At 45.2% G+C, this 14,628-nt stretch overlaps 1 protein-coding gene across 3 annotated transcripts in view; it reads right to left on the bottom strand.

Annotated features, from left to right (window-relative positions):
- The window catches only part of CDK6 (cyclin dependent kinase 6), a 139,098-nt gene extending 124,766 nt beyond the window's left edge, over window positions 1-14,332 (bottom strand). Inside the window, exons 1-2 of one of the 3 annotated variants that reach the window (XM_063412254.1) lie at window positions 12,496-14,332; window positions 9,436-9,921 (exon numbers count right to left, since the gene is read on the bottom strand). In XM_063412254.1, the coding sequence (XP_063268324.1) occupies window positions 9,436-9,668 (233 nt within the window). In that variant the 5' untranslated portion in view covers window positions 9,669-9,921; window positions 12,496-14,332. Of the gene's footprint in view, window positions 1-9,435; window positions 9,922-11,927; window positions 12,306-12,386; window positions 12,447-12,495 lie in introns of those variants that run through there. The other 2 variants (XM_063412273.1, XM_063412263.1) reach the window with 2 other exon arrangements.
- Between the last annotated feature and the right edge of the window lie 296 nt (window positions 14,333-14,628).

Below are 14,628 nucleotides of genomic sequence, written 5' to 3'. Positions count from 1 at the left end.
CACGCAGACTGCTTTTCGGAACATAATGCAAGAAGCAGAAATTCTTCCTTCAGCTGTAATCCTCTAGTTAAAATATTGTCTATTTAATGATGCACTACCACAAAATCAGAGCACTTAAATATCAAAACTGTATTTTCTAGAGAACACCAGCTGACTACAATTCATTGAGGGGCTGCCATTTATTATGAGACATATTTATATTCTAGACATCCATGAGTTTTTCTAGGAAAATTATGTGATCATCAGTGAGGAAAACTGAAAAGCAAAAATCATTCAGAATACATAATACTGTGAATCTTAAATATGTAATTTGATCTTTAATCTGCAACAAAAAAACACCCTAATATATTAGGGTGAGGAAAGGGGTAGAAAATCAAAACTCCACAGAAGAAAGATCTTACTGAGACTTACTAAAAGGGATTAAATTTTAACTTGGATATAATGTATCTATGAGAATCCCACCATATTTCTATTTATATGTTGGATTTTATTACAACTTAATTCAAAATACTGTTGCTAGGTATGTTTTAAATCTGTTGTAAATGCAAGGCTTTCATATCCTATGTATGTTTTTAGTATCATGGTGTTTTTAAGAAACATATGATTCTTTATTTCTATGCATTAAACATTTCCAATTTTTTTTTGTAGAAAAAGAATTGACAATGAGGCAAAGTTAAATGTGACATTCAATGGTTTCACAGCCCTCCCTTTTTATTGGGAAAGAGCAGAGTACGCAAGGTCCTCTAAGGTTGTTTCACTTCAGCGGTAGCTGTGTATCCAAATGAGTCCTCCCCCAAACATCTAAGCACAGTCAGTACATTCCCAACTCCTACAGCCAAGTTAAAGTGAAAACAGTCTTAGTTCAGTAATGATTGAGGTGGTTTGCTCTAATCAAATTAAACCAGCCAAATGTTCTTTTCAAAGGTAACTGTCTACTCTGCAGCTGTATGCAAAATACCACATCAAATGTGGAAAAAAAAAGTGATAGAATTCTATCCTTACAGTAGAGCCCTGGCTCCACAGATGAAGAGAAACAAAAGCACCAGTGCAGCTAGGAATTACGATCACAGAAAGCTCCCAGAAATATGCTAACTTAAGAAACAGTGAACAAAGTACTGAAATTTCCAGTTTATAATTAATTGATTTCAGGGAAAAGGGAGTTCTTGGGCATTGTTAAACAGCAATTTATCACACTGACGATACTTCAAATAGATATTAAAAGACTAGCCAAAGTTGCACATAAAAGAGAGGAAAAAAATCACACAGGCTTTTCCACTCTATTTCTCAATTTCTCTGTTTCTATCAAAATATGTAATATTCTGCACTGACTAATGTTTCAAAAGTCCAAACTCCATAGGTTTCACTTAATCTCAGTATGATTCATCTATACTAGAACTGAGTTTTCAATCATTAAATATGGGAAATTCCCATAAAGATGAATTCATGTCTGAGTTAGTTCTTTATTTTCTTTTATTAAGAGAAGATCAGTCACCTGTTAATGATAATCCAGAGTAATAAGCAGTCAGTGTTGGTATGAACCCTTTTAAAACAGTACAGAACATTTTGCTAAGCACGTAGCTTGTTTGCTGGGTATGTCATAGGAAATCCACCCAAGGACAACTCTACCAATAGCAGCAAATTGGCACATCCTGTATTTAGGTGTATGAGATGTTCCCCTCATCCTAAAAATCATGTGAGATACTTCAGAGAACAGAAACCCATCTTCTCTTGAAACCCTAAAAAGACATCTAAAGCATCATACAAAGGAGTTTCTTACTACTCATATAAAACATTTTTTTATTCTGCCTAAAGAAAACACAACTGTGTTGTTACAAATTTAAAATCTGATTTTAAAGGGATTATTTAAGAGACTATTTCCTTTTTTTCCCAATGATGGGACAAATTTTCAAAGGTAAAGGGTAAATAAATAAATAAAAAATCAGTACAATAATTTGGATGCAATGAGCTATTTTGAAAAGAGTTCTGAAATCAGCAGTCACATTTCCACTCTGACAATCATCTCATCAAAAGCTTCCCAAACAGAAGTTTCCCAATGGTAAATGTCAAACAACACGATGGAAAAAAACACTCATTGGAAAATTCAGAAGTGGTTTATTTATTAATACAAATTCTTTAGAGTTTAAAGGTATACCTGATAAATAATTGTACCTGCATAATCAGAAGTATTTTTAAGAATATAAGAATATATGAAGAACAGGTGTAAGTGGAGAAATCTTCTCTCTTTAACAGAAAAAAACACCTATAGCTTAGTTATATATGTATATGGGCACACTTACCTTTTGATAATTTGTAGATCATTAAGAATCAACTTGTTCAGCAATACTGGAAAATAACTAGACTTCATACCAAGCAAACTAAATGCTGTATATAAGCAAAGTTTTGGAATGAACTTCAACTTCTATTTTATCTACCATTAAAAAACTTTAAGGAATAATTTTTAAACTTCAGAACTAAATTAGATCACCTAAGAATTACTACAATGATAAATAATCACCCTTGATGTCAAATTCATGTTACTACTCTGTCGGGATAGCTATATTATTTATTCTGCATGATTCATTTTAACTTTTAATAGAAATATTCTCTAGAAATAAGGCTGCAGTCTAATACATGAATAGGAATCTGTATCTGTGATTCATATTCTGATGTATATTGTCCCCGAACTCTGTTCCAAAATTCAGTGCATTCTTAGTATTACAGCAATTTCTATTTGATAATGCACTTAGACCTGTGCTAAGCTTCAAACAGTGGCTTAAATCCCACCAAGCCCACCTGACTGACTTAGTGCTTTGCTAAGTCACAGACTCCCGATCTAGCCCACTCTCTTTTAAACCCTGAGAAAGCAAGCAACTCTCCTCCCTGCTCTGTTCCATACTTCAGCCAGAAGTGAGTACCATGAAGCAAACTGGAAAGTCTCTGTGAATTTACTCTGGCCCCTGTCTCTAAGTGTGAACTATCCACTCTCCTAGCATCTAAGCCTTTTCAAGAAGAGACTCAGTTTTGAATCCTAGACCCTACTCCACTCCCTTGCCTGGAAGTCACAGATTGCCATCAGAAATGGTTGTGGCGAAAGAAATTGGTATTCCATTCCAGGCAGGACCCAGCAAGGCTAAATCTCTTCAAGAACAGCACAGACTTAACCATCCACAGATTTAAAGAAGGAAGGGAGCACTGGACATAATCTAAGATGACTAACATTTACTCATACAAAGACTGGAAAAAAGTTTTTTGTAATAAACTTAGATTTAGAATGAGATAAAATACTTTTGAAATAGTCTTGTACTCACTCCAGAAACTGAATTTCCTAAGGCTCAGAAGTCCATTCCATACTCAACCCTTCCTTCCTGAGATGCTCTTATCTTGTCCTGTTTCTGCCAGATCGTGTACTAAAACTAAATCATCACATCCATAACTAACAAACAATTCATGTGACTGGCAAGAATATCTTTGTTTTCCCTGTACATGCTTATTCTGTGTACTGCAAGGTTGCAAGCAGATGATGACAGGCCAGCATTCATGTCTCCCCTGCCCAATGTCCTCTGACAACAAACTTCTCCAAGTGCTATGTGCCTTGGTGAGTGGCAACCACATCATTCCCTTTTGCCCTGCAGCCATAGGAGAAGCCAGTATTTCCAGGCAGGCACTCCCTTCCTCCCCAAGACCTCTGCAGTGTCCTCGCAGAGGCCAGTCAGTGCGGGGATGATCTCCCTTGCCTTCTGACCAAAACTTCTGACCATTTCCAGCCTGGAAATGCCTTTCCCTTGCCAAGGCACTTCCTGTCTTCACATCTGCCTTGAAGACCATCCTGTTTGTGTGAGACTAAAACTGACTCTGAAGCTCATTCAGTTTTTCCTTCCCATTACTCATCCACCATTTCTACCTCAGCTGAGATTCATCTGCCACACAAATACTTGGCAAGTTTCAAGTTCAGTTTCTTCGGCTCCACTCCATTCCTGTATCTTATTTTACTCTTTCTGTGTGCAAGACAATCTTTCTAACTAGCAATGCAGAGATCACCATGTCTTTGTCTCTAGGGGCTTGCCAGGTGCCATACTGAGTGATGCTACACAAAAATAAATTGTATTGCACAATACAGTACACTGTGCAAGAATGACCTCATAGACTAGAAGTTTAACATTAGCTTGGCAGAAAAAAGAAGGAAGGAAGCAGAACTCACTAGAGACAAACACCCCCTAAAATAGAAATGTTTCACTTGACAGGATGGAACATCTCAATAATTTTCAGAAGATCATCCTTTCAACTTATTAGCAGTAAAGCCAGAGGCCAACATCAACATCACCAAAAATTAGAAAGAGAAATAAAATTAACCACTGCCTTTTGAAATTTTTTCCCCCTATGTATGCTTCCCCATCATTTCAGTTTAACAAAGAGAAAAAAGCAAAACACATACATGTTCAAACTGTCTTGCAAAAAGTTGAGTAGGTGTGGATGATCTGCTACTGATATGTTCTGAATGGTCTATCGGGTAAGACAGGAAACCTTAAGACACTTATGAAAAGACCTTCTAAGTACAAGGAAATTTTAAGTCCCAAGCCATTTATCCACTTCTGGGACCTCTGAGCAAGGTCAAGCAAGGGCTGGTCTTTATGTCAGCACACTCAGGGATGGGGGAGTGACGTGTGTGCCAGCCTTTCTCCCATCACTCAAGTGGCCTTGCCAAGGCAATCGGTTGATGGGCTCCACCAAGCACTCAAGTGCAAACCAAGAGACAACAGCATGGACCACTGGACTGCAGAAGCAGGGAAAAAGCAGCATGACAAGACTGCTGTACCACAGAGAGCAGTTTATTCTGCAGTTTATTAGCAGCGCCAGTTAGAGTTCAATGGATATAGAATAACATAAAACATGGCAGAACTATGCCAACAGTCATAATTACTGTGTTCCCCCCCACTGATCTGTACACGAAAAAGAATGAGGAACAGATTCAAACTTCCAGCTAGGTGGAACATTCTGTTGAACCTAAGTCAATTAGTTGGGGCACATATTCTGCAAAGTAACAGGAAGGTGAGAATCCTGATTTTTAATTCTTGCATGGTTATGATCACTTTGAATGGCAAAATCTCTGACACCTTTGAAATAACAACCCAGACTAGATTATATTTTAATAGGTCATATTCAATACAATTTTGCTTATTTGAAAATTGAATAGTTACTAAACCATGAAAATACTAATGAAGTTGTATTTATAAAGGAAAAGTTATGAGATAGGAAGCATTTTTGTTCAATTTGCTATTATGAAGGTTTAATGCTATTAAAACTGTTAAATATAAATATGATAGAAAACAAGCATGCCAAGAACTACAGTAGTCTGTCTTGCATATCACCCTCCCAGAGTGCAAATTCACAGTTTGATGATGATTAAGATATGGGGAAAATTATTCATCTGATTACCAGCAGGAGAGAGATAAAATGAATGCAAGATACAGCTGAATTTAGCATTATAATCACAAGATGAATTTTTACAGCTATCTTGCAGCAGGGTTTTACACACAGGAATTTCCTGAATCTAACATGTCATTTATTCCTGGCAAAGTCTGTTCTTTATCTACACCTATTTCATTTATCCCAACTAGAACAGCACTAAGGGCTGGACCAACTTTTGCCAGACTTACCTACTGTATATATTAAAGTTTTATTAAAGCATTACATCTTATTATCTAGAAGGATGAGCTAGGGGAGCACCTTGATCATCCTACCAACTACAAGGGACTTTTCCAAGCCCACGACATAGCTATTTTCAGACAGTAAGCTTTACTCTTGAAGATTCTATTTTTAACTTTGTTTTGTGAAAATAAATAGAATTTTGCTCCTCCTGGCAAAGGAGCTCTATAAAAAAGGCAAATGTGAACACGAAAGGATTTTAAGCACATACAAATTATCTTAACTACCTTTTTTCCACGCCCATCTATATACCATTCTTAACAGTCTTTTAAAAAAGTACATCAGTCCTCCTTATTTCCATTACAGTACAGAGATTTTCTTTACCATCCGTGTTCTGATAAAGATTTTATCACCCTTTGATTCTTTTCCTGCACCCTGTGTTGCTTTATTCTGCAGTGAAGTCTTATCTAATTTCATTCTCTTATCTTCGTCAAAGCCAACTGTGCTGCGAAAAATGCACCTCTTCATTGTACAAATATGGAAATTACAGACTTGGAGAACACAAAACAAAGCTCTCATAATTAGCAAGCAGTAGCATGGAAAAATGTGATAAATATGTTTAGAATTATTCTGTGCTATTTAGACATCTCTCCTTTATGGAGAAAATTCTCTTCCAACCCTAGTGCCAAGCACTGGAAACCAGTTTGGCTGTAACTATTTCTCAGAGGAAGTGAATCTACAACTGATAAAGATCAACCTGGGCTGGAGTAGCAATGCTAGTCCTGAATCCTGGTTCTGTGACCAGCAAAGCCACAGAGCTCTACCTATGCCTAGAAAGCACTGGGTCTTTCCTTATCGAACTGCTCTTCACATTTAGCACCACTTCATGGCAAAGGAGAAGTGGGCTGCTGGGATCCTTACTGCACTCTCTGGAGGAGCAGAGCTACCATTTGAATTGAAAATGACACTCAGCCTAAGTTCACGTGGCCTGTGATCTCTGCTGCCAGCTGATGCCAGAGTACCACAGAGGAGCACAAGCCTGTACAGCTCACCTGTACAAAGTCTGTCTAAATTTTGACTCACTGAATGGCTGCTGGTTTGCATTGAGCAACTCGTGGATCACATATGCCACTACTCAGAGGTAACAGATACAACACAGTATTTGCAGTTCCAACGTAGTTCTCTCAGGCTAGTTGCTTGTAATACTCAGAAAAAAACTACATGTCCCCTCAAAACCAAAAATACTTGGTTTTAAATATTTGTGCTGTTATCCCAGTGCTGTGAAAACAATGTACATTTTAATCCAGTATGCAGACAATGCATTTGGAATTGTTTTTATTTATTAGCCTGGCCATAATAACAGTTTCCAGAATGCATGCCTAATTAGAATATTTTGAGCATAATGTGTTCAATAAGTAAGTACAATTAAGCTGCTTAAAATTGCAGAACTTCTTTTACAGTATTTCCTTTTCTGACTATATTTACGTAAGACAAAAATAGATGTTTAATCTCAATAAACTGCAAACTCTTTGACTATATTTTGTAACAGAACTGGGACATTTAAATGTTTTCAAATAATTTTTCCATTTGAAGGATATGATTCTGGCCACTCCAGAGGGTTCCTTATCTGCTCTACAGGCTAAAAATATGGACGAAAGACATGAGTTTTTGAATAGCATTCTTCACATTTTAGGAGAGATAACCCTTTTACAAGAGTTTGGAATGGCTTACCTTCTGCCTTTTTGTGGAAAAAGGTGTGCAACCAATACCCCAGGCACCCTGATATATTATCAACCAGCCCCTTGTCTCTGAAATGCTGCTTATGGCAGAAGGTACAGGCTTCACGACACCACTATGAGGAACAGACTTGCACAGATTTTCATATTGAAATTACATTCTCATATTGCTGGTTGAAATACTCACTGCTTTGCAGAGAATTAGTTTTCATTCAAGCTTATAAAAATATTTGAAGCTTTAATGTATTTATACAATGCTCTGTTGAGATTCAACTGCACTTAAATCAAGCAAAAGAAGTCTGCAGTTGCATAGTTAGTTCATCAAATAGCTCTTTGGAAAACAAGAACTGTATTTTCATTATTTAGCTGCATTCAAGATTAGAAAGTTCTTAAAAAAGCTCTTTTACATCATGTGGAAAGATGTCAATGGTCGAAAAATTCTGGTGTTATGGTATGGTGTTATGTTCAATTATTCCCAAACGAGACTTAGCTTTCAAATTCATAAATGCCAAATATCTAAATACCCAGACAACTAAATCCTCATTTTGTCCCATAAATTAATGGGCTGCATTTCAAAGATTTTGACAACTCCCAATTATCCCTCTACTGCCAAGGAAGAATGTTGTGTGCGCTCCTCTAAACCAAGCCACTTGATTCAGTGATCAAACATGATGCCCACTTTTGAAGTATACTGACTAAGCCTCTGGCATTACTAGCTGCCAGCCAAAATAACAGTTATTAACTGAATTGTGGATTTACTTAATGAGCAATGGACGCTGCAGCCTGTGTGTGTCCCACTGCTCACCAAAGTGAGACTGATGACATGCACTCCATGACCAGCATTTCAGAATACATTTTTTGCCAGTTCAGTTGTCACATAAAGGAGACTGTCACATTACACTGCCCTGAAATCAACAAAAGTTAATTCAACTTTAGCAATTGACTTCTGTAATTTAAATAATACTCTTCTGTCTCATCTTTCCTCTTGCACCTAATAAACACCCCCTGATATCATACCTTACAAAAAAGAATGATTACACATGCAAGGCATTTTGAAATTCACCTGTAAGTTCAGAGTATCTATTTCTCTAAGCCTGCAAGAGTCTTGGTGTTAGTGAAGTACGAAAATGTTTTCCTTTTGCTGTGTAATATGTGTGCAAGTAACACAAAGAAGGGGAAATACTCTTGCTAATATAGCACCACCAGCAAGATGCTGACCGGTTTCAATCTGGGTACGTGCAAAGTGAAACTTACTTCTTGAAGTTCATCATTTTAATAAAAGACGCTCACAGGCTGCTGAAGGTTTCTAGCTACAGAAAAATGTAAGAGGTTACAGTACAGCTAGCCTTATCATTGAGCACAGGCCATTTACCCAGGATTTATGCTATTGACACAGCAGAAAGGACATCCTGGGACCACTGCCACCATTTTGCGAGCAAGGTCTGACACCTGTACTCTTTGCCCTCTTGGTAGCACAGTCAGCAGCTCCTGGTGAAAATTAGTACCAAACAGTACTCAACCATAAGGCTGCCTGAAAAGCTTGAAGTCTTAAGCTGTTGCTTCTCTTTCACATGCTAACATATAGCTCTCTATAAAAGCATGTAAAAAGGCAGAATGCACATTCCACTGCTGTCTCATTCTTGCCATTTCTATAATGAACAGAGCTGCTAAAAATCAGTTGCAACTGGCAGTACCAATAGTTCAGACAAAACCAGGGAGAGGTTGGGGTTTTTTTTCATTTTCTCTCATGCCTGAGGAAACAGCATATATATGGCTCCCTGCCCATCCATTCCAACACTTAAATCACATACCTATGCCTCTGGAGATGGGTGTTTGTGTGTGTGGGAGGCAATGCACAGGGATGAGGTGAGGTCTGGCAGGCAGCACCATGGCCTGTTGAAACCTCAAACCACACTTTATGCACACAGTTAATGCTCACTTCAGCCACAAACCCAAACTAGCCTCCATTCCATTTATGCCCCCAAACTCTTACTCATCCAATTCATGTAGTAAACCCAGGACCCCAATGATCAGGACAGTGGTCCCACTTCCTCACCTGACCACGTTGGGGTGTTCGAATGTCTCCAGGTGCCTCAGAACTGCCACCTCTCGGATAGTGGACAGAGGCATCCCCTCCTCGCTGGTCTGCACCCGTACCCGCTTCAGCGCAACAAAGCGGCCTCCGTTCTTCAAGTCTCGGGCTTTGAACACCTTCCCGTAGGCTCCTTCCCCGATCTCGGCCACACATTCATACTGCTGGTCAGCCAGGTTTGTGCTGTCCTTATCCATGCTGGCACCAGTCCTCTTCCTCCTCTCCAAGTGCCTCGAGGTGGCTCTCAGTCTCCCTTACTTTCTGAAAACCAGACTCTGCTTGGGCGCAGACAGGCCACGCACTCGGTACCTCTCCCAGAGGGGCTGTAGGAAGCTCCTGCCCTCCTCTTCTTGTTCCTTTTCTGTACTGGCCACAGTGTGCCTCCTCTTTCAGCCACCAGGAATTATCATACAGTCTTTGGGAGCATTGCCTGTGTAAAGCCAAACAAATCTGGAGGACAAACCAAGCAAGAAAAGTGAGTTGAGTTTAGTTTAGTTAACTTCATGACTTTGCGTAGTTCAAAATCTGCAAAAATTAAGCTAATACAGTCGACAGCTATATGCAAAGCAAAATCGTGGTGGAAGGGAAGATGTGAACCATGAGGGTGACATATGTATCAACGTCCCGGAGTGGCTGATACACTACAAAGTTATCACGGTCTGTGCAGAAGACCGGGCACCCGGCTACAGAGCAACAGCACGCTGAGGGGTTCTACTGAGAACGGGCTAAAGATTACAACCCCACGACACACGCATGATGGGGATGGCAGAGCTAAGTATGCATGTGAGAGAGGAAGTCTACGTCCAAGAACTTATGTCAGGAATCAAGGTTTTCTTCATTGAACATGGTGGAGTCCTGGATATGTATTTTGCTGTATTACTGTCACTTGCATGTAAATAATAGCATTTGGAGGTTTCTGCCTTGGTCTGCTCTCTCCTGTGCTAAGCCCTTCATGAACAGATCATGATCACATTGCAAGAAACAAAGTGCCCATGGAGAGGTGGAAGACATGCACATTTAGATGACAATAATACGTTATCAAGCATTGTGTGCTGAAGTAAATTCAGAAATATGCACTTGAGCAAATTCATTAACAAGCAAGGATGTTGGCTGTGGATACTGTTACATGTGTCACTGGCAGCTCTGCAAAGCAGTGTGGTCGAAGATGTCTTCAGGAACAGCATGCTCTGCTGCAGAGTGCATGAGGCTGGAGAGCAGCAGCACTTCCTTCTGCATCCAGTTTCATCCACTTTCTGCAGGACTGGGCAAATCCTCTGCCCTCACAAAGCTCCACATCAATTTCTTCTCCCTGACCCTTTTTAATACAGCGATACAGTGATCTCCAGGACTGTAGCCCTCTCCTACACCACATTTTTACCGTGCTAGGATAATGAGTCCCAGACAGGTGACTCGGGGATTCCAAATTACTTAAATGGAATTCAAGCACAAAGCACCAGGGCTATTCCGCACCTCAGATGAAAATCTCAATCTGAAGGAAACCTGTGCCCACTGCTCATCCCTTCTCCTCGGCTGCAGCCAGAGGCGGCTCCCTGCCTCGCCGGCTTCAGTTCCCAGCACAGCTGCCACCGCACCGCCCGAGCCATGGGGCAGCCCTGCCTCCCCCGCCTGCAGCATCACTGGGCTACACTGAGGGCGGGCCGCCCCGAGCCCGGTGTGCGGGGAACCCCTGCCCGAGCCCGGTGTGCGGCGATCCCTGCCCACCCCCGAGCCCGGTGTGGGGGGAACCCCTGCCCGAGCCCGGTGTGCGGCGATCCCTGCCCACCCCCGAGCCCGGTGTGGGGGGAACCCCTGCCCGAGCCCGGTGTGCGGCGATCCCTGCCCACCCCCGAGCCCGGTGTGAGGGGAACCCCTGCCCGAGCCCGGTGTGCGGCGATCCCTGCCCACCCCCGAGCCCGGTGTGGGGGGAACCCCTGCCCGAGCCCGGTGTGCGGGGAACCCCTGCCCACCCCCGAGCCCGGTGTGAGGGGATCCCTGCCCATCCCCGAGCCCGGTGTGCGGGGAACCCCTGCCCGAGCCCGGTGTGAGGGGATCCCTGCCCACCACTCGGCCCGGTGTGAGGGGATCCCTGCCCACCACCCGGCCCGGTGTGAGAGGATCCCTGCCCACCACCCGGCCCGGTGTGAGGGGATCCCTGCCCGAGCCCGGTGTGAGGGGATCCCTGCCCACCACCCGGCCCGGTGTGAGGGGATTCCTGCCCACCACCCGGCCCGGTGTGAGAGGATCCCTGCCCACCACCCGGCCCGGTGTGAGGGGATCCCTGCCCGAGCCCGGTGTGAGGGGATCCCTGCCCAGCCCCGAGCCCGGTGCGGCCGCGCGCGCCCCCTCCCGCCCCGCGCCGCGGGCAGGGCGCCCCCGAGCGGCGGGCAGCGGCGCCGCGCGTGCGTGGCGGCGGGGCCGGCGGGCCTCTGCCCCGGCGCGGCCGCGTGGAAACTTACCCGTGCTCGCCCTCCCCGGGCACGGCGGGGCACCGGGGCTGCCCCCGGCCGCCGCCGCGCCTCCGAGCTCCCCTCCGCGGGCGCCCCGCAGGCGGCGGGGGGTGGCGGCGGAGGACACGCGGGGAGCCGCGTCCCCGCGCTTCCTCTCAGCGGACGAGGCGGGGAGGGGGGCCCGGCTCCGCTGCTCGGCAGGACGCCGAGGGAACCCCTCCGGCGGCTCCCCCTGAGGGCACCCCTTCCCCCGCGGGCCCCTCCGCGCCCCCGCACCGACCCCGAGGCGGTTGCGGCGGCACCGCGGGGCGCACTGCCCCTGCCCGGGCGCCGAAGGGACGCGTCCGCGGTGCCGCCCGCGGGGAGGGGGGGTGCGCGGTGTGGGCTCCCGGGCCGGGCGGGGAGGGGGCGGCGTGTGGGCCACGCCGCGGGGCCGGGTGCGCGGAGCACATGGGCGCCCCGCGTTACCTGGTGTGCGCCACGGCCGCCTGCACCGCCACCAGTTCCCCAAATAATCCTCAGCCCCGGGGGGTGGAGTGGGGGGGGAGGGAGGGGGTGAGTCCTCTCTAACACAAACCTCCCATTGAGCGAGGCGGGGTGGAGAGCCGGCCCGGGGTCTGCCCCTTCACATGGCGATGTCTCCGGCAGGTCCCGGCCGCGGCCGCCCGGGCCACACAGGTAGCTGATCCGCGGCTCGGCCGCCCTCGGCTCGCATCTTCCTGCCGCCGCCGCCGCCGGGCTGCACCTTGGCGCAGAAGGAGCTCGCACTCGTCCCCCAACCCGCTCCTCCCGCCCCCACCCTGCCCGGGGAAAAGGAAAACGCAAAATAAAAATCGCGGCCGGCGGCCCCCGGGGAGCTGCAGCGCCACGATCGCAGCCCCGCCGGCCGCAGCCTGCGGTGCGGGGCTCGGGCACCGGCCCTCGGCGCCGCCGCTCCGCCGCTGCCCCGGCGCTGCGCTGCCGCTCCTCGCTCGCTCCCCCGGCCTCTGTTCTGCCTGGGAGCAGCAGCAGCTTGCTGCCTTTTTTTTTTTTTTTTCCCTCTCCTCAACTTTTTTTTTCCTTGCTTTCCCACGCTGGCTGAATGTGACTTGACCCCGTTTCAAAAAAGTTTGACATAGTGCTTCAACATTTCCGCATTCCTCCCCGACTACAAAGGCTGCAGCCGCCTCCTTCTGCTTTCTGTCTCTGCTCTCTGTCTTCACACTCAATGAAATCCTTCATGTGCCCCTGCCAAAGGCAGCCGCATACCGCAAGGGTCGCCGCGAGCGCCGCGGCCAGGCATGGCCCGGGGCGAGCGCCCCGGGGGGTCCCGGCAGGGCCCGGCCCGGCCCCGGCCCCGGCCCGGCCCCGCCGCGCTCGGCGCTGCACGGCCGCGGGCTCCGCCGGCCGCGGCAGCACTGAGAGAGAGCCTGACTCATTCCTAGAGCTCAGCGTGCGAGGCGCTGGGAAATAACCCTGTGGGGCTTTCGGTTTCCCCCCGTCCCCATCATGGGAAATACCTTCTTTTTTTTTGTTCTTCCCTCCAGAGAAACGAGAATTATTTGGGGGGGGGGTAATTTTTTTTTTTTTTTTTTTTTTTTTTTTTTTTTAATTTGCTAGTTTCCATTCACAGGCAGCACAGAGCTCTGGCAGGAAGTAAGCGCCCATGAATGCTGTCGGGAAGCATCAAGAAACTTCCTTGCTGCAGAACCCCCAATCACAGCAAAGGCTTTACCCAAACAGAATTGCTGCTGGAGATGCACAGGGCAGGGGGGGCAAGGAGAGCAGGGTGTGCGAAGGAGCAGGGTGCACTGGCAGCCTATTTTCTGATGCAGGGAATAGTCTGTATGGAGCCAATTGCTGCAAATACTGAAATTCACCTCAAGCAAAAAAATAAAATCACAAAACAAATACCAATCAACTCTGTCTCCATGGGGAAAAAGCATACAGCCTAGTTCCCAGTTCTCCCAGCAGGTAGCCTACCCTCTAGCACATGCTCCTCTGGACCTCAAGGATGATTATGATACAGCTCCTGAACCACCTCATACACTGGTTTAACTGGAAAGGAGCAGACCCAAATCCCCTTTTACAGTGATAAGTGTAATTTAACTGAGTGGATTTATAACTGCAAAAAGTGTGTGTCTTGAACTCAGCACTCTAAACTGATTTAGAATAACTAAAAAAAAAAAAAAAAGTACAAATGAAAAAACCTCATATCAAAAAGAAGCATATAATTACTCTTATCTAGATTCACAGTGCTAACCAGCATATATGAAATCCTATAGGTTAAATAAAAACTGATTTCAAAACTGACCCCAGCAATTCCACATGCCCTTCCTATTTCTAAGAGATTTAGAAGCAGTACCCAGAGGGCCAGCAAGGGGAAACTGGTTGAGGACAGAAGGGAGACCCCTGATTTCCTCCAGAGAAAAGAGGAAGCTGATACCACCCACCTTCAAGGAAAAGGCCAGTGGCATGTGAGTTTTTTGGAGGAGACCGTACATACTTTTCAAGAATCTAAGTTATACTCACAATATATTTTAGTTTAAATCACAGAAAGTCCTCATCAATTTCTGAAATGCATGATTTTTCAGAAAAGTATACTGAAGTTAACAGCAAATCCCATACTATTTAAATGTAAAAGTGTCACAGATTCAAGTACACAGATCAAATATTTGTTCTTAAAATATGGGGAAAAATCACACCACATTGTAAGGTTTCTATGTACACT

This window comes from Prinia subflava, chromosome 1, assembly GCF_021018805.1.
Source record: "Prinia subflava isolate CZ2003 ecotype Zambia chromosome 1, Cam_Psub_1.2, whole genome shotgun sequence".
Lineage (NCBI taxonomy): Eukaryota > Metazoa > Chordata > Aves > Passeriformes > Cisticolidae > Prinia > Prinia subflava.
The sequence above is the reverse complement of the archived record's forward strand: the minus strand, read 5'-3'. Positions and strand labels throughout refer to the sequence as shown.